The following is a 20,466-nucleotide window of genomic DNA, read 5'->3' on the forward strand; positions in this document are numbered from 1 at the left end:
TGATTTTCAAAATCTAAAGCCTGTTACAAGAAATGTTTATCGAAAAAAGATCAGAAAGTATTTAAAAAGTACTTTAAAAGAAATTATTGCTTGCCAATACACTGATGTGTGATGAACACTGACATCTGAGACTCTAGTTTTGCAGTTTAAGCAGAACACATAAAAAAGTACTTTAAAAAATACTGAAAATTAAAGCAGACTTTAAAAATTATATTATAATTAATTATATTACAATAACTGATAACCTCCTTTCACTTTTAATATCCAACTATTTAACCTTACCATGTCCCTTTCCCCTTTCTTTTTGCAGAAATATCTACAAATGGGTTTCCATTTTCAGTGCTAAACTATAATCCTTTCCTTACTCTAAAAAGTGAGAAAGATGACAGTGTTAAGGCTCACACTACACTACAGCTTATGTTGGCATAACTTATGTTTCTCAAGAGAGTGAATAAATCACCCCCTCTGAGTGATGTAAGTTACACTGACAGAAGTGCTAGCATGGACTGCGCTATGATGGCAGAAGAACTTATCCCACCAATAAACCTACTACTGGGAGTAGATCTACTGATGGCTTAGAGTGGCTGCATTAGAGAGCTTACAGCTGTGCTGCTGCATTGGTGCAGTTGCAGTGTTGTAAATTCTAAAGTGCAGAGGTCGGCAACCTATGAATCACTAGCTAAATATGATGCTTTTCAAGCTTGAGCCCAGTCTCTCTTTGCTTCCTCCGCAGCAGGGTGCCCATGCTGAAGCTATAGCAGGCCTAGGCAAAACCATCCAGCCCATGAACACAGAAGGGAGCCCCCAGGCAGACTCTCCTGCTTGCATACACCCCCACACTGCGCAGAAAAGCAGCAGCTGGGTCATTTGTGTTCCAAAAACTGTGAGCAGGGAGGGAAGGAAGGAGTGGTGCCTCATGGATGCTCCCACCCCCAGCACAACCCTATTGGCCGGTTTCTGGCCAGTTGAAGCTGCTGGTTTAAAAAACAGGCAGCATGCAAAGCACCAATGCCCCCATCCCTTGGTCTCTTATTCACAGAGCATATGGCCCTGCAGCTGGGGGCAGGGTGTAGGTGCTGGGTGGGAAGGGAGAGCAGGCTCCTGAGAAATGTGCTAAGCTGCTGCTCTGGAGTCTCACTGGTAAATCTCCCGGCCAGAGACTGCCTCTTGGCAGCCCAGCCCCTGCCTCCTCCCCCAATCCTCTGCTCCTCTATTCAATATAACCCCAAACCTCTGCCTCCCTCCTGAGCCCATACCCCCTCCCACACCTTTAACACTGCCCCACCGCCCCAAATCACAATCCTCTCCTGCCCTAGGCCACAACCCAAATCCCTGCACTGCATTCCCCTGCCCTAGTCACAACCCAAACTTCTGCACTGTAATCCCCTGCCCTAGGTCACAGTTCAAACTCCTGTACCCCAATCCTTTGCCTCGGACAGAATCATAGAACTCTAGAACTGGAAGGGACCTTGAAAGGTCCCTCACAGCGGGACCCAGTACTGTCTAGACCATTCTTGACAGATGCCTATCTAACCTGCTCTTAAATATCTCCAGAGATGGAGATTCCACAACCTCCCTTGGCAATTTATTCCACTGTTTAACCACCCTGACAGTTTGGAAATTTTTCCTATGTCCAACTTAAACCTCCCTTGCTGCAGTTCATCAGAGGCCAAGGAGAAAATTTTTTCTCCCTTCACCTTGCGACACCCTTTTAGATACTTGAAAACTGCTATCATATCCCCTCTAGTCTTCTCCTGTTCAAACTAAACAAGCCCAGTTTTCAGTCTTCCCTCATAGCTCATGTTCTCTAGACCTTTAATCATTTTTGTTGCTCTTCTCTGGACCCTCTCCAATTTCTCCACATATTTCTTGAAATCTGGCGCCCAGAACTGGACACAATACAACTGGGGCCTAATTGGTGCAGAGTAGAGCAGAAGAATGACTTCTTGTGTTTTGCTCACAACACTCCCGCTAATGCATCCTAGAATTATGTTTGCTTTTTTTTTTTTTGCAAGAGATTCACACTGTTGACTCATATTTAGCTCGTGGTCCACTATGACCCCTAGATCCCTTTCTGCAGTACTCCTTCCTAGACGGTCACTTCCTATTCTAGATGGGAACCATACAGCCCTCAATTGTGGCTTAGCCCCCATCTGGCCACAGTGTCATAACACACCTGCACCCCCCCACACACACCAACCCTGAACTCACCATACTCCTGAACCCCCTATCCTGAGCCTCTCAGACTCCAACCCAAACTCCTGCACCCCAACATCCCCAGCTCTCTGTTGTAACACTCCTCAACATTGCGCCCAGAGTTCATTGTATACCCAAGTCCCCTGCCCTGAACCCTTCATACACCCCAACACAGATTCCTGAACCCCCACACCACCAATCCCCCATAAGATTGACAGAAGACAGGCTGAATGTGTTCCATGAAGCTGGATTTGACCTGTTATGATGTAAACTTCAAAGAAAATTGTGAAAAGATGCTGCAGAAGTCCCACTAAATAAAGTCTGTGAGTACAATGTTTCATTTATACTATTATTAATCATGTCAGTTATCACTAATATTAAGTTGTATATTTTCAGTCACACAAATGAGCATTCTTAGTCAGCTCTTTTTTGACCACTTCTGAATTCTGATGTAGTTTGGCTCTTTGGTTTGAAAAGGCTGTTAACTCCTGCTCTAGTGTTACCGTGTTCCTAACAGTAGTAAATCCAATTTACTGAGGGCAAGGATTTCTATAAAATTATGCTAGCGTTCAGCCTAATGGAGATAGAAAGAGCGCAAGAGACAGACAGGCAACTCTTCTTCATAAAAACAGGAAAGTAATGTGTTTTTCTGGGCTGTGAATCACTATATCTAAGCCCAGATTGTCTCCACTCAGTTCCAGAACTCAGCACCTTTTGCTGTGAAGAATCATTTTATTAATTCCATTTGCGAGGGGGTAAAGCTGATCTGTGAGGTGCAATACATAGGTCAGTTGACCAGTGAACTCAGAGTAGGCAGAAAGGACGCTAGTAGGGGGATTTCTAAAGGAATTTGCAGTAAGGTATGTAGGAATATGTGCTTCTACATACATAAGAATGACCAGCACAAGAACAGTTACAACTTGCCAGGGATGTGACATTTGCTGTATCTGTTTCCTGCCTGAAAATAGAGATTTCCTTTGCATGAACTGCAAGTTGATGGCTGTGCCAAAGGAAATCATCTGAGGTCTGCAAGGGCAGCTTCTGACCCCATGTAGCATTCAAAAGGTGGAAAAAAACATTGAACAACCAAATTTGGGCAGCATCACCCTAGACCCAAATAGAGAACCAAATTATGTCAAGGATGCAGGAGAGAGGAAGACAGAGGAGGCTTGGGAGTTTGTGGCACAGAGAGTAAAAAGAAGCGCGAAAGTTGGCAGAGCCTGAACCAGGACAATTTCTGACCACCAAAGTAAATTCACTAATTAATTGCAGGCATTTGGTGCAACTGTGCAAAGAACACAATGAAATATTCAGCCAGAGGAAAGAAACAAGGATCACACACAGGACACAACTGAGGAGTGATGTTCAGCCCAATCCCTGGAAATGTTAAGCATGACAGACGACCATAGCAAATCCAGACAATCCTCATCAGGGACTGAATGCAAGGTGGTGGATAAAACATTCTTCAGTGGATGGCAGCAGGACTGAGTGCCATCTTTCTAGAGTGAAGAAAATGCCCATCATTGAAAGGCTGAATGGACTTATGAAGATGATAGGCAAGGATCCATTGGTAATGTTCCACATTGGCACAAAGGACACTGTCTGAAAAAGACTCAGCAGATCATCAAGAGCTGGAGAAGAGGAAAGTGTCAGTGACCTTTGCAGGGATTTTTCCTATCCCACAGGTGAGATGGACAGCAGAAAATACTTGAGGCAGAACTGTTGACTAGATAAGTGATAAGAAGTAGAGAGATTTGGTTTGTGAAACACAGTCACCTTCTGTTCAGCAAGAAGGATGCATGGCTTGGTCCATCTTCAACTCAACAGAAGAGGAATCAATCTTCTGAGTGTCAGACTAGCTCAAGTAGCAATGAGGGCTTTCAACTACTACCTTAGCATTTTCTCCTGTTGATGCTAAACATAGTACATTCACTTAAGTATCAAACTCCAACACAACGTAAAAAGCCAAAGCATTAAGGTAAAGAAAAACAATTATTCAGTTGCCTATTTAACAATGCAAGACTCCTAGCATTGCTAGAAAATAAAGAAAACGGGGTTAGAAATACTCATTTATTTAAAAAATTGATAAAAATGGCATTGCTGAAACTTAGTGGGATGACTCACATGACCAGAATGTTAAAGTCACTGACACAAATTAGAAAAAAGTGGCAGAAGACAATAAGTGGGTTTTAACTCTACATTAAAGATATTATCTGCTTCAGTGTTACTGACAATTAAAGGAACATTTAGAGGAATGCTTATCAATCAATGTGCAAACTGATAAATCGCAAGATTATGCATGGATGGAGGGTCTTTAAACCACCAACTCTGAAAAGGGAACCAAACAAACAGCTCCTTAAACATTTATCTATAACGTGTAGAATAAAATTGCTGATTTTCCCACCTGGGGGAGACATGCTAATTATCTTATGTTGCCAATGTTGAACAACTTTGGGATTTCCAAGAACTGATCACTTTCTAATGTAAAAACTATGGCAATTTTAATTCTATTAGCTTTCTGATGGATAAATATAAATTAATGACTAAAAATTTACAATTATCCACACACAAGCAATCACAATCTATTTAATTTTCCATGTATAAACAGAATATAACACAAATCACAAATATTTGATCCAGTCAATTTCCCAAATCTGAGAACAAGCATGTGAAAAACTAGAAGATTTACTCAGCGTTTCTCAGGTTCACCAGGTGCCCCAGAGAGGGTGGACCGAAGACAATGATCAAGCGATTTGTCTCCTGCCATCCTTCTCCAGCCTGACAAACAGAGACCAGGGACACCATTTCTATCCCCTGGCTAATAGCCTTTTATGGACCTAACCTCCAAGAAATTATCTAGCTTCTCTTTAAACTCTGTTATAGTCCTAGCCTTCACAGCCTCCTCTGGCAAGGAGTTCCACAGATTGACTACGCACTGTGTGAAGAACTTTCTTTTATTTGTTTTAAACCTGCTACCCATTAACTTCATTTGGTGTCCTCTAGTTCTTCTGTTATGGGAACTAATAAATAACTTTCCTTTATTCATCCTCTCCACACCACTCATGATTTTCTATACCTCTATCATATCCCCCCTCAGTCTCCTCTTTTCTAAACTGAAAAGTCCCAGTCACTTTAACCTCTCTTCATATGGGACCCGTTTCAAACCCCTTTTCTGAACCCTTTTTAAGGCCAAAATATATTTTTGAGGCGAGGAGACCACATCTGAACACAGTATTCAAGATGTGGGCGTACCATAGTTTTATACAGGGACAGTAAGATATTCTGTCTTATTTTCTATCCCTTTCTTAATAATTCCTAACATCCTATTTGCCTTTTTGACTGCTGCTGCACACTGTGTGGAAGTTTTCAGAGAACTATCCACGATAACTCCAAGATCTCTTTCCTGATTTGTTGTAGCCAAATTAGCCCCCATCATACTGTATGTATAGTTGGGGTTATTTTTTTCCACTGTGCATTACTTTACACTTATCTACATTAAATTTCATTTACCATTTTGTTGCCCAATCACTCAGTGTGATGAGATCTTTTTGAAGTTCTTCACAGTCTGCTTCTGTCTTGACTATCTTAAACAGTTTAGTATCATCCGCAAACTTTACTACCTCACTGCTTACCCCTTTCTGCAGATCATTTATGAATAGTTGAACAAGATTGGTCCCAGGACTGACCCTTGGGGGACACCACTAGTAACCCCTCTCCATTCTGAAAATTTACCATTTATTCCCACCCTTTGTTTCCTGTCTTTTAACCAGTTCTCAATCCATGAAAGGACCTTCTCTCTTATCCCATGACAATGTAATTTATGCAAGAGCCTTTGGTGAGGGACCTTGTCATAGGCTTTCTGAAAAATCTAAGTATACTATGTCTACTGGATCCCCTTTGTCTGCATGTTTGTTAATCCCTTCAAAGAACTCTAATAGATTAGTAAAACATGATTTCCCTTTACAGAAACCATGTTGACTTTTGTCCAACAAATTATGTTCTTCTACGTGCCTGACAATTTTATTCTTTACTATTGTTTTGACTAATTTGCCCAGTACTGAAGTTAGACTTACCAGTCTGTAACTGCCAGGATTGCCTCTAGAGCCCTTTTAAAATATTGGTGTCACGTTAGCTACCTTCCAGTCATTAGGTACGGAAGCCGATTAAGGATGGGTTACAAATCACAGATAAAAGTTCAGCAATTTCCCATTTGAGTTCTTTTAGAACTCTTGGATGAATGCCTTCCGGTCCCGGTGATTTGTTAACATTAAGTTTTTCTATTTGTTCCAAAACCTCCTCTAATGACATTTCAATCCGGGATAGCTCCTCAGATTTATCACCCACAAAGGACGGTGCAGATTTGGGAATCTCCCCAACATCCTCAGCCGTGAAGACTGAAGCAAAGAAATCATTTAGTTTCTCCGCAATGGCTTTATCATCATTGATTGCTCCTTTTCTCTCTCGATCACCTAGGGAACCCACTGGTTTTTTAGCAGGCTTCCTAAGTGGGCCTGTATATGAGGGTTCAGTACACAGGCTGCCCTGAGGAGAGAGGACAACCACAGCCCTCTCTTGCCTCAGCAGCTTGGGGCCAGGTGAGAAGCATCTGTTCATGGCTACTGCAGCGAGCACAACCGAGGGAGAGAGGCACGTCCACTGGCTGTGAGACAAGTACAAAGACAAACTCTCTGAAATATATAGTATATAGGTGTCCCTTTTTCCACCGCTGCCATCTCAATGGGGTTATAGCTATTCCAGTCCCCATCTCTGCCCCTTTGCTGCCCCCCATGATCATTCTGCAGTATACATATCCCTCCTTCCAGACACCTCCCTTTCCATGTTTTGAGAAAATCAAATTCCAGGCACATTCCATTGTCCTGGCAAAACCAAACATTTACCTTGCTTGAAATTAGTGTAAGGAGAAGCTGCTTACCAAATTTGGTGGTCATAGCTTTTACTGTTTAGGAGGAGTTCTTAAACAAATAAACTCACAGATGGACAGAAACACATGCAAAGTTCCTAAAATATATAGTAGATTAATTGCAAAAAATAGATAAACATAAAATATGAATGATAACTGGGAATTGTTTAAATATGCTTTATTAACAGTGCCAAAGATATGAAAAGAAGTTTCTTTGATTAAAAAAAATCATAGTTAAGAGAGGAGGCAAATGCATTAATAAAAATTAAAAAGACACATAATAAATGGTTTGCCTGTTAAAGTCGTGCATGCTTTTTAACACCCACCAAATCCAAGGACATACATCTGGGAACAAAGAATGTAGTTCTCACTTATAAGGTGGAGTACTTTATCCTGGAAACGCAGTGACTCTGAAAAGTGCTTGGAAGATACTATAGACAACAAATTGTATTTGAGTTTCCATAGCAATGCTGCTGCAAAGGCAGCAGTTTTCGAAGGGGTAGCCAATGCCATATTAGTCTATTTCAGCAAAACCAATGAGAAGTTCTGAGGCAACTTAAAAACTATCAAATATATATGGGCATAGGCTTTCAGGAATTTGGCACAAAATAAAAACCTAACTATGAAATTCTTCCACTCCAACAAGCTAGGTAGGACGAGAGATATTATTGCTATTTCTATGTATATATATTTAAGAAGCACACAGACTATGGTGGAGGTCAATAGAATATTTAGCTCACCAAATAGATTTGAAATTATTTAAAAATCCATCTAGTGATTTTAATGACAACGGTTATTGCAGCATGAGTAACATTTTGAATCACTTGAGTCAATAAATCTTCAGCATTAGTTTTATATCTACAGGAAAATTAGGTACGAAAATAAAAAGTTCAAAAGAAGTGTTCTACATACATGACGTAATTTGTACTTCCCCACCACTCTGAAAAGTAGTGTGTTTTCCTCCATCTTTTGTTTTACACGTATGCAGTGGCTCTGATATTTCAGGTGTCCAAATAAGTAAACAAAATAGGAAGTGACTCATAACATCTAGGAAGATAACATATGGAGTTTTTAAAATGCATGGAAATAAACTTCTTTTCCAGAAGCTGGATCTTAAAAAATAAGCTAAACAAATTCCAAAAGGAAAACATTAATTAAAGACTTCAGTTTGTTTAGTGATCTGCTAAAGGAAAACAGGAAAGTTGGGATAATTTTACATGAACATGAGAGAAATGAATAAAGAACCTAGCAAACTCTTTGAATCAGATGTTGTTGAGATAAACCTGAGTAAAAATAATGTAACTTGACATGTTTTAAGGTTAAAAGGACACTAAATTCTGTAGGCCACATTTTTTTCAGCCCTTAAAAGTAATCAAGTTTGATAAGAAAAGTCATATTAGTTTTGTTTCTACTGTGTGATTCCCTCCTCTCCCTATCCACCCCGAATTACAGTTTCTGTGCTAATAAATAAACCATCTATTCTTCCACTGCCATGATCTAACCAAACCTCAACTTTCAACTTCTGCCTTTTCTCCTCTATATAAAATGCATGCATATTTAAGTACTCACTCTTTGCTGAAGAAAAAGGTTTTCATAAACCTCAGTACCTGGTTTTTGTTTTTATTTTCATTTAAAACAAAACATACTAGGGCTGTCAATTGATGTGCATTAGTGCCTGTGATTAACACAGGGAAAGATTAATCTATTTAACTTGTTAATCACAGGCGTAACTGCTGCACTGTCCCTTTGAAGCTCCACTCCAACGCTTCAAAGGGGCAGCACATTAGGAGTCCAGGATCAGCTGGAGTCCTCAGCTGACCTCCGGCTCCATGCAGTGCTGCCCCTTCAATGTGCTGCGGCAGCGCTTCAAAGGGGCAGCACAAGGCGGAGCTGCCCTGTTGAAGCACTGCTGCGGTGCTTTGAAGGGGTAGCACTGCAGAGAGCCCAGAATCAGCTGGGGACTCCAGCTGATCCTGGGCTTCCGCAGCGTTGCCCCTTTGAAATGCTGCAACAGCATTTCAAAGGGGCAGTGCACATGATTAATTGTGATTAATTTTTTTAATCGCAACTAATTTTTTTAAGTGCTTGACAGACCTAAAATATACACATACTACTGCAAAGAGGGACCGAGTGAACAAGATAATATTACTGATAAATGCACAGTGTGCGCCATGTGCTTCATGAGCTCATGTAGCTGTAAAACAAAACCTGTGAGTTTTGTTTCAACCACTGAAATGAGGCAATTCTTGTTTTTAATTAATTTCCAATAACAATAATTTAAATGGCTCTTTTAATAGTGACTAAACACAGTACTTGATAAACTAATAGATAACCATATATGGACCACTTCACTCATCACTGAAATAGAGCTAACTCTGGAGATAAATTCAATAGCATATAACATTTCACGAGAATAATATAGTACAGGAAACAAAAAAGAATATAACTGCTAGCTGAACACGCACTAAGGCAGAATGTGAGCTGGAATTTGTTCAGGGTTTACAGTCCTACTCTAACATGCACAGCGCACGCATGCGCACACAGATGGCAGAACAACTATTAATCGTTAGAACCAGCTCTAAAACACAGTTCCTCCAGTAGTCCAGTGCCTTATTCAGAGGGAAGAATTCCATATGTAGGGACAGTGACACGTATTTCTGCATTTCCTAGGTGTTTTAATCTATTTCTGGCAGAATTAATTGACAAGAACCAATATGGATTGGCTCTATCAAAATACTTTGTTCTTCTGACGATGCATTAAAATGACACCTAAGGAACACACGCACATTTTTTATATTAAATTGAACTAAGAATAGCCAACATCTAAACACTGCAACTTTCCTACAATGCTTCACAGCATTCTTTATTGGGAATCACTGCTTGTTAATAGCTGAATTATACCCCATAGTTTTAAACAGGCTCAACATGACTAAAACAACAGCTAAATTTACAATCTTAATTATTCGTAAATTAAGTGTAAAATTGTGTAAAAAAATTAAAAAATTGTATAAAAATAGTACCACCCACACAAGTCTCTTTGTGGACTTCCCTGTTAAAGCTCCCCCTCTTCATTGCCAAGGCCTTCATAATCTTGCCTCACACCCATTAATACTGTTTCTTCTACTCCTATTTCACTCCCCTTACTCCTTTCATATTAAAAAAAACAAACCTCAGAGGAGTAGTCATGTTAGTTTGTAACATTAAATACAATGAGCAGTCCAGTGGCACCTTAGAGACTTATATATAGACTCATGAGCTTTCATGGATAAAACCAACTTCATCATATGAACTGGAGACATCCAATGCCTTTCACATTAGTGGTTTTTAGTCCCCACACCTTTCAACATGTTTCCATGTCTCTCAGCTCCCACACTTCTTGCCAAGACAGATTTCCCTCTCATCTCAGATTTCTCCTCCTCCAAATCCATCCATAAAACTAACTTTATAGTAATCCTTTCAACCTTCTCCTTACTAGTAATTCCCCACTCTGTCTCTTCCCTTTCCTGTCCTATGTTTTGTCCACCTTTGGCCCTCAAAAACATGACACCTAAGCAATCAACTATGGTCTCAGTCCTGGAATTTGATCCATGCAGATAAGTCCTCCACAGGCTCACAGCTTCATGAAAGTCACTAATTTTGAAAACTCTTGGAATAATTGTTTGCTGTTGGGAAGCTAGCCAGCATTCCGGATTGCAGTACCATATCAAATTTTACTTCAACACTGAAACTCTGATCTCATGAATACTCTGTAACACAATTATTTTATTTGCCTAACTGTTTAACTCTCAGAAAAAAAATACAAGTTAGAGATCTCTACTTCTAGAAATGTAACTGAGAAACATGAACATGATTAGGCAGTGGTTAATATACATATTCCACTGCTTTATTTCTTAATTCATCAGCTCTAAATAGAGGCACTTTAGCATCTATTAAGCAAACACTGTATTACAAGTAATTGAGAACACATTCGATATAGGGCAGAAATATGTGTTCATAAATATTTTTTTTATTTTTAAATAGGCATGATTCACTATAGGACAATTATACTGCCTTTGTTTAACAAATCAATTCTGTATGATAGAGCTAGTTTCTTGAGCTATATTGAGAAGCATATTAAGTTGGTTACTCTTTGTTTGTGTGTGTGCTGTATGGCTTTTTTTTAAAGCCACAAATTAAATTAAATCCTCTAGAACCACATTTTTCCCCACACAGGAAACATCTTGTTGTTTAAGGTTTTCATTGTATTTAACTGCTGCCTTCAAAAAGTCTCATAAAGCAGTTCATCAGCATAATTTATACATAAATGTATTCTATGGAAAAAAACAGCTCTCATGCATGTCGGTTCATGCAGGCACAAAAAGGAAGTCTACTATAACAGATGGGCAAACAAAAGTACTGACAATGCCTCTTTATATGACAAAATAACCAAAAAAAGCCTGAGTAACTCCCCAAAACACAGGAAGGCAAGGTATGTTCTTGAGGTAAAACTGAGTATAGATACCAATTAACATTACTGTATAACCTTAACATAATTGCTATGAAGTGATAACATAGAGATAAAAATTTATTTTTGTGTGAAGAATGGATATTTAGAATTGCTTTGCCAAAAGAAAAAGTAATCTAACAATGTGGTGATGTAGTTTCTTCAGACTGGAACAATAAAATACATTTCAGTCAACTGGTCTGATTATAGAAGACATTTTGCCTTTGGGCACAATATCCTTAATGATGATGAATTACAATAACCAGAGACCAGTAAGAAAGATGCTTTCATTATATACCACATATTTCATTATAAATATGGCCAGTAAAGATAGCCTACAGAAGGTTTACCAGTTTTTTCCCCCAAAGAATGAGGAAGGAAATGAAATTGTCACTACAATGGAACTAGAAGATCAGTGTATTATTTAATTTTGATAATGTTGTGCTGTATTGCTGATATTGAACATACATTGCAGAATATCTAAGTTTTTCTTTTATATATAAGAAATTATGACTTTCAAAACATCAAAAGCACTAATTTTTGACAGCGAGGGTCGAATCACAGCAAAAGTAGGTCAAAGAATTGAAAACAGAGTCATAATAAAATACTTTTCAGTTATTGATGTTATATCGGTTGTTCAAACAATAAGTTTTAAGAAAAAGAAAATGTATTGATAAAGTGTAGCAATCAATACAAGTTAGAAGATGAGTTTTCTAAGCAAAGGAAACATTCAGAATACTAGAAGACAACTGCAAAAGTGTTTTAAAACGTTGGACACCAAAATAAAATAGAAAAAAGTGAAAAATACTCCCCCATTCACTTTGGAAACAAAAAGGTCAACTGTTATAACACCCCACCCCACCCCCAGTTCCAGCCCCCAAGTTCTTTCGCCTCCCTTGCAGTCCAAGCCAGGGCTTCTCACAAAAGGAAAACATACGCCCGAATATTTTAATGGGGAAAAGATCTCACTAGGGTCCACCCACAACTATGCATGGAACCAAGAACATGATTTATCCAAAGGAGGCTAAAATCCAAAGGAAGAAAGAATGATTGTTTTTGGCACCAGCATCTCCACTCACACAGCCTTGTCTCTGACCGCCTCATTGTCCTCTCAGGCAGCAGGGAGGAAAGCACAGTCCCTCGGAATCGTTGTCAGCGGAACAAATCCCCAGCCCCAGTTCCTACGCGTTAAGGAAGCGTTTGCAAGCCAGAGGGAGCAGACACGGAGCGCAAAGCCAGAATTGAGCCAGTCGAGGGGCAGAAGAGCCGCGCTATTGGCTACCGGATCCTTCCATAAGCAACTTTCCTGAGCGTGTCGTACGGCCAGCGAGGGGAATGTGACTTCCCAGAGAGAAGCCAGCCAACAGCAGCCTGGGGGTTAGGGCTGCAGAGACGCCACTCGCTCAGGACACTCGGAAGGGCTTCTTGGGAAACGCGCAGCCCCCCTCTCGCTGCACTTGCTAACGGGGGGAAACGGCAGGAGAGTTTCCTCGTCTCTGGGCGACCTTTTAATGAACCGCAGAGTCCCGTCCCGCGGCTGTGCCTCGGTGGCTGGCCAGGCAGCGCTCCGCAAGAAGGAGAAAAGTCACCAACCCTCCCTCCCAAACTTTCCCCCTCCCTGGGCACCTACCGGCTGAGCTCATGGTGCCAGCCACGCGCCTCTGCTCCTTCTCGCCCATTAAGCCACGGCGCCGCGCAGAACTGAGCACTACAAGCCCATTGTACTGCCACGCTATTGCTACAAGCCGCCCCCCGGCCGCTCCTCCATCAGCTCCCGCAGCTCCTCTCCGACAGACTGAGCCCCGAGCGGCAGCAGGGCAGCGCCGCGCCGCGCCGCTTGCAGAGCCGTGCGCCGCAGGCGGGGCTGAGGAGCGCGCCCTTGCGGCGGCGGCGAGCTAGTATCGCGCGCTCGCCAGGCGACGTTCCAAAGGCCGCCTCCGCCACAGGGAACCCAACGAGCTCCGCCAACCAGCGTAGCCCAGCCTAGCGCCCCCACCTTCCCGGAAGCGGGCGCCCGCGCGGCCTGCCGGGAGTTGTAGTTTTCCCTGGCAGTGGGCTTGGCCGGTGGGGATCCGTGGCTGGGGGCTGGGCGGACTCGGTTTCCCACAGTGCCCGGGGCGGGTGTCATGGCGAAGGATGACACCGGAGTTTGACGAAGAAGTGGTGTTTGAGGTGGGTGCGAGGCGGCTCCTTGGCGCTGCTGGCTGCCCCCGGGGATGGGTCTGTGGGGGGCGAGCTGCGAGCGGGCACCCGGGAGCGGCCCGGGATGGTCAGAGCCGGGGATGGGCGGGGGCTGGCTTGGTGGGACTCGCGTGCGGTGGGATCTGGGCACGGCCGGGCTGCAGCACCTGTGCCAGTGCGCGGGGGATGGGCCGGGGTTGAGGTGCTGGGATCCTTAGGATTCTGGTGCAGCCTTAGGATTCTGGGGTGGGTGTCTGGTTGCCAGGTGTCGGGTTTTGAACCGGGCAGTCCAGTATTTGAGCTTTCCGTCCGGGAAACACACTGAGAAAATATAAATGTCTGGTATTTTCTAAATAAGTTGTAATGTAGATTGTGAGGTAATGTCAAGTATGTCGGGTTTTTTTGTTGAAACCATCTGGCAACCCTAAGTAGGTTTGAGGGAACTGCTGGAGCTCCTTTGTGTGTGGTACCGAATTGGGAAGTGGTGATGAGCAGGTGTGACCTAATGGCTGGTGTTGGGCGGTCAGGCTCACATTTGAGAGGGGGACTTAACTCCATGCAGTTTGGATGACAAGCACAGCCTTTAGCTACCAAAATGATAGGGTGTCCTAGAAAAATCTGACTGGATAGATTCAGAATGCAGACTCGCAGGGGAGATGTCAGGAATTTGCTGGGGGTAGCTGAGGACTTAGTCTGGGAAAAATGCTGCAGTAAAATAGTTGGAAAAGATTGTGAACTTATGCTACAGCCAATACAAGCAGTGAGAGTTCCTTTTCAGTATCACTTCTGCACATGGTATGACTTTTGAACTATGAAGTTGAACAACTTATGCATAGGATTGCAAGTGTGTAACCATTATTTTGTTAGGGGCTGCATCTTTTTGCATATTGTAGTAATTTAAAATAAATACAAAAATGCTGTTTAAAATTAAACATATTGGTATGTGGTCAAGCTAATCTATGGATATGGTGCTTAGCCAACTGCCAAAAAAAGTAAGTACTTGTAATCCACTGTATATATGAGATTAGTAACAGTGACCATCCTTAGGCTTGATTTTAGTGAAACTAAGCACATACATGTTTGTATTGACATCAGTGGAGTATTGCAGAATTGCAGGATCAAGGACTCATCCTCCACCATCTAATCCTATTGATAAATCAACACAATTATTGGAAAAGTGCCCATGTAAATGCTATATGTACAGTATATAATATCCACATCATGGGTTATCAGCGTTTTTCTTTCTGAGCCTAATACCTCACCCCCCAGCATGCTAAATAAACTCCATGGTTCATCTGTGATGTAACAACTTGTTTATGCATATAAAAGCCAGGGCTGGCATTAGGGGGTCGTAAGCAGGGCAGTTGCCTTGGGCCCTGCAAAGCTGAATTGCTCAGGCTTTGGCTTGATCCCCAAAAGGCCAGTCTTCAGTTTTCTGCCTTGGGCCTTGGTGAATTGAATACTAGTTCTGCTTGATGGTCCCCCATAGACTTGATACCCCTTGTTGAGAACTGCTTATTTGCATCACCTGCTGAAAGCTACTCTCTTTTCTGCTATTTGTAGAATTTTGTATAAGATTTCTAGAAACTTTACATAATTGCATGTTATGTTACTTAATTCAGTTAAGATAGCTAGTGTGTACCTGATACATTTATTTAACCTTTACTTTATAAATATATCTGATACATTTCAGTGACAAAAGCAATAGCTTAATATTTTACAATGTGCGCTTAAATCTGAGACATGAGAAACCTTCAATGCCAGCTGGCAAAGGATTCATTGTTCTGTAACAACAATTTCTAGCAAGGCCTGACAAACTCTCTTCATCTAGCATCCTGCTTTCATAGTACTTATCCATAAAGTATGTCATGTTGCTCTTAAATGAAGCCAGGATCATGCTGATCATTAATATTGTTGTGAAATGCCAGTACAGGTTGTACCTCCCTAAACCAGAACTCTCTGGTCCAACAATATCTGCCAGGCTATGGATGTTGCTGGATCAGAGCCCAGAGATAGGGAGGTCTGACAGCAAGGCTGGGAGCGTAGCGGGGGCGCTCCTGGCAGGGTGGTCTGGCGGTGCAGTGGAGAGTTCCAGCCCCAGCCCAGCAGCACAGTGGCCCCAGCCAGGCTGGCAGCAGGTGGGACTGGTGCTGTAGCCCAGCGGTAGTGAGTCCAGGGCTGGAGCCCAAGCCTAGGGGCAATAGGGCCAGGCACAGGCCAGAAGAAGTCAGCAGTAAGGAAGGGCAGGAGGCTGGAAGGCCAATAACAGGGCCCTCCCGTGGTCTGGCATAACCTCTCGTTTGGGAGTGATCAGATCCCGAAGGTGCTGGACCAGGGAAATTCCCCAGAACCTCACCTCTACTTCAACAGGGGGCCACTAGAGCCTAGCCTACTCTCTGACAAACTGCAGGGGGCCCTGAAGGCTGGAGGCAGCTCACAGAGCATGACCAGCTCTACAGAGCACACCCCTCAAATAGGATGCTGGATGGAGGGGGCTGCTGGAGGCCAGGGGTAGTTCCCAAAGAGCCGCCACCCGCATACCAGCTGCAGGGTGGAGAAGCAGCTAGAGGCGCAGGCCAGCCCTCAGAGCTCTACCTCCTCCCAACAGGCTGCAGGAGGGAGCCGCTATAGCCCCAAGCAAGGCCCCCCTAGAGCAGCAGCAAGCTGGAGGCTGCCTCTCCTGACTGGCTGCATGGCAGGGGCAGGGGGAGGCAGCTGGAGGATGGGACTGGTCCACAGAGCCACAACTCCCACCCAACAAGTGCGCAGACTGGGATCTCCCTCTCCTGGGAGGAGTCACCCTTCAGGGAGCACAGCCCTGGCCCCTCAGGAGGAGCTGCTGGTTGCAGAACTCTGCCATGGCTCCCTAGGAGAAGCTGCTACCAGAGCAGTGCCACCTTTGCCGTTATGGGAAGCCTCAGTAATCCTCCCTGCACCTTTCAGTCCCCTGCTCTGAGCCCCCTGCCCTGAGTCCTGCCTCTCCCACTTGCCTTGATTTCTGCACCCCCACCTTCTTCCCTCTAAGCCCCATCACCTTCTTCCCCTGGCTTCAGCCCCCCACACCATGCCTTGAGCCCCGCACATCTGCCAACCCTCTGCCCTAAGCCACCCAACTCCTACCTCTCCTTACCCCCAAAACTTTACTTCAGCTTTCATTTTCAAAAAAATACAAACATTTTTCATTTATTTTCTAAAACAAAACAAGAAAAAAAAAATCACTTAAGTGAAAGACCCAAGCAATGCCAGATGCATCTCCTAGAAAATATATGTTATTAAAGTCTGGATCAAGGCAGGGTTGACAAGTTTCTGTCAGACAAAGTATGTATAAGGATGTATAGTTTAGGGATGTAAGCGGCTAGTCGAGTAGCCGACTACCTGATAAGCATATGCTTATCGGGTACTCTAGTGATTACTCAAATAGTTACTTCTCTCCTCCCTCCACCCGCCTTCTATCAGAGGCAGCAAGTGGGGGAGAACAGGAAGCGGGGAGCAGGAGCTGGTGCTGAGGGGAGCCGGCTTAAAAGCCAGTTCCCCCCAGGACCGTGTCCGTGGGAGCGGGCAGGGGAGGCAGAGTTACAGCAGGGGACCTGGTGTGAGCCGGGAATCAGCTGTCCTGGCTCATGCCCAGTCTGAGACACTGTGCCTCTTCTTTAAAAGCATTTAAAAGGCAGAGGCTCTGCCGGGGACTGGGCACCGGGACAGCTGATTCCTGGCTGACTCCTGGTCCCCTGCTGTGCCTCTGCCTTTTCATAGAAACATAGAATCATAGGACAGGAAGGGACCTCGAGAGGTCATCGAGTCCAGCCCCCCGCCCTCAAGGCAGGACCAAGCTCCGTCTACACCATCCCTGACAGATGTCTATCTAACCTGTTCTTAAATATCTCCAGAGAGGGAGATTCCACCACCTCCCTTGGCAATTTATTCCAATATTTGACCACCCTGACAGTTAGGAATTTTTTCCTAATGTCCAATCTAAACCTCCCCTGCTGCACTTTAAGCCCATTACTCCTTGTCCTGTCCTCAGAAACCAAGAGGAACAAATTTTCTCCTTCCTCCTTGTGACACCCTTTTAGATATTTGAAAACCGCTATCATGTCCCCCCTTAATCTTCTTTTTTCCAAACTAAACAAGCCCAGTTCACGAAGCCTGGCTTCATAGGTCATGTTCTCTAAACCTTTAACCATTCTTGTCACTCTTCTCTGTACCCTTTCCAATTTCTCCACATCTTTCTTGAAATGTGGCGCCCAGAACTGGACACAGTACTCCAGCTGAGGCCTAACTAGCGCAGAGTAGAGCGGCAGAATGACTTCACGAGTTTTGCTTACAACACACCTGTTGATACAACCTAGAATCATATTTGCTTTTTTTGCAACAGCATCACACTGTTGACTCATATTCAACTTGTGGTCCACTATGACCCCTAGATCCCTTTCCGCCATGCTCCTTCCTACACAGTCGCTTCCCATCTTGTATGTATGGAACTGATTGTTCCTTCCTAAGTGGAGCACTTTACATTTCTCTTTATTAAACCTCATCCTGTTTACCTCTGACCATTTCTCTAACTTGCTAAGGTCATTTTGGATTATGTCCCTATCCTCCAAAGAAGTTGCAACCCCACCCAGTTTGGTATCATCTGCAAACTTAATAAGAGTACTCTCTATCCCAATATCTACATCATTGATGAAGATATTGAACAGTACGAGTCCCAAAACAGACCCTTGCGGAACTCCACTTGTTATCCCTTTCCAGCAGGATTTAGCACCGTTAACAACAACTCTCTGACTACGGTTATCCAGCCAATTATGCACCCACCTTATCGTGGCCCTATCTAAGTTATATTTGCCTAGTTTATCAATAAGAATATCATGCGAGACCGTATCAAATGCCTTACTAAAGTCTAGGTATATGACATCCACCGCTTCTCCCTTATCCACAAGGCTCGTTATCCTATCAAAGAAAGCTATCAGATTAGTTTGGCACGACTTGTTCTTCACAAACCCATGCTGGCTATTCCCTATCACTTTATTACCTTCCAAGTGTTTGCATATGATTTCCTTAATTACCTGCTCCATTATCTTCCCTGGGACAGACATTAAACTGACCGGTCTGTAGTTTCCTGGGTTGTTCTTATTCCCCTTTTTATAGATGGGCACAATATTTGCCCTTTTCCAGTCTTCTGGAATCTCCCCTGTCTGCCATGATTTTTCAAAGATCATAGCTAAAGGCTCAGATACCTCCTCTATCAGCTCCTTGAGGATCCTGGGATGCATTTCATCAGGACCTGGTGACTTGCTGACATCTAACTTTCCTAAGTGATTTTTAACTTGTTCTTTGTGTATCCTATCTTCTAAACTTACCCTCTCTCTGCTTGTATTCACTACGTTAGGCACACCTCCAGACTTCTCGGTGAAGACCGAAACAAAGAAGTCATTGAGCATCTCCGCCATTTCCAAGTTTCCTGTTACTGCTTCTCCCTCCTCACTGAGCAGTGGGCCTACCCTGTCCTTGGTCTTCCTCTTGCTTTTAATGTATTTATAAAAGGTCTTCTTGTTTCCCTTTATGCCTGTAGCTAGTTTGATCTCATTTTGTGCCTTTGCTTTTCTAATCTTGCCCCTGCATTCCCGTGTTGCTTGCCTATATTCATCCTTTGTTAGTTGTCCTAGTTTCCATTTTTTATGACTCCTTTTTTTTTTTTTTTTTTTTTTTTTTAATGTAGCAAGATCCAGGTGGTTGTTACTACATTTAAAAAAGCAGAGCCACAGTGTGGTTCGCTCTTGGCACCGGGAATAAACCTCAGAATAAACCTCTGAGAGGCTTGCCAGGCTTTGGGGACCAACAGTGAGTTTTGGGGATATGAGGAGATTGTAAAAGGACACCTTTTTTACCATGAAAGCAAAAAGACAGCACTTTTGTATTCATATAGGGGAGATTCAGCCATGTTGGCTGGAGACACTGGGAGACTGCATTAGATGAGAATAACTGGTATAGATAGTTTATATTGTAAAATTTGGACTCTCTGAGGCATTATAATTTTGTTTTATATATAACCTTTCTGTTTGGATTATTATCCTTGCTATATCTTAAATCTTAGCCTTTGATAACAAACTTATGATTGTTTTCACTATAAACATCTCTCAGTGCTGTGATGTTATTCAGGAATGATTCTCAGTTGACTCAAATAAGCTGGTGTGTACTCTGGAGGATAGCAACTGTGGTATTTCTGTGAGTAGCTAGTGATGGGGTTGGATATCACAGAAGAATGTTTCTAAAAAGCAACATGGTGACTAGGGTGCACTTAACCTGCAAAGCAAAGTGAGGGCTGGTAATTCCCTGAGGGTATGTCTACACTACCCCGCTAGTTCGAACTAGCGGGGTAATGTAGGCATACCGCAATTGCAAATGAAGCCCGGGATTTGAATTTCCCGGGCTTCATTTGCATAAGCGGGGCGCCGCCATTTTTAAATCCCTGCCGCTCGTTCGAACCCCGTGCCTAGTTCGAACTACCTAGGTCGTGCCGCACGTAGCCGCGCGGCACGGGGTTCGAACGAGCGGGGATTTAAAAATGGCGGCGCCCCGCTTATGCAAATGAAGCCCGGGAAATTCAAATCCTGGGCTTCATTTGCAATTGCGGTATGCCTACATTACCCCGCTAGTTCGAACTAGCGGGGTAGTGTAGACATACCCT

General features: G+C 43.2%; 2 protein-coding genes across 7 annotated transcripts in view; one reads left to right on the top strand and one right to left on the bottom strand.

Annotated features, from left to right (window-relative positions):
* FGD6 (FYVE, RhoGEF and PH domain containing 6) overlaps window positions 1-13,479 on the bottom strand; it is a 119,066-nt gene extending 105,587 nt beyond the window's left edge. The window contains exon 1 of the mRNA XM_006118299.5: window positions 13,231-13,479. Coding sequence (XP_006118361.3) covers window positions 13,231-13,279 — 49 coding nt within the window. The 5' untranslated portion in view covers window positions 13,280-13,479. The remainder of the gene's footprint in view (window positions 1-13,230) is intronic.
* A 135-nt stretch (window positions 13,480-13,614) lies between these two features.
* VEZT (vezatin, adherens junctions transmembrane protein) overlaps window positions 13,615-20,466 on the top strand; it is a 126,324-nt gene continuing 119,472 nt past the window's right edge. For 5 of the 6 annotated variants that reach the window (XR_016350230.1, XR_012905188.2, XR_016350231.1 and 2 more), the window contains exon 1: window positions 13,615-13,772. Coding sequence is in view for 3 of the 6 variants with exons in the window: in XM_075933499.2 (XP_075789614.2) it covers window positions 13,737-13,772 (36 nt within the window). In the remaining 3 variants the exon portion in view is untranslated. The remainder of the gene's footprint in view (window positions 13,773-20,466) is intronic. The other variant, XM_075933510.2, reaches the window with a different exon arrangement.

This window comes from Pelodiscus sinensis, chromosome 1 (genome assembly GCF_052426305.1).
Source record: "Pelodiscus sinensis isolate ZL-2025 chromosome 1, ASM5242630v1, whole genome shotgun sequence".
NCBI classification, from domain to species: Eukaryota; Metazoa; Chordata; order Testudines; family Trionychidae; genus Pelodiscus; species Pelodiscus sinensis.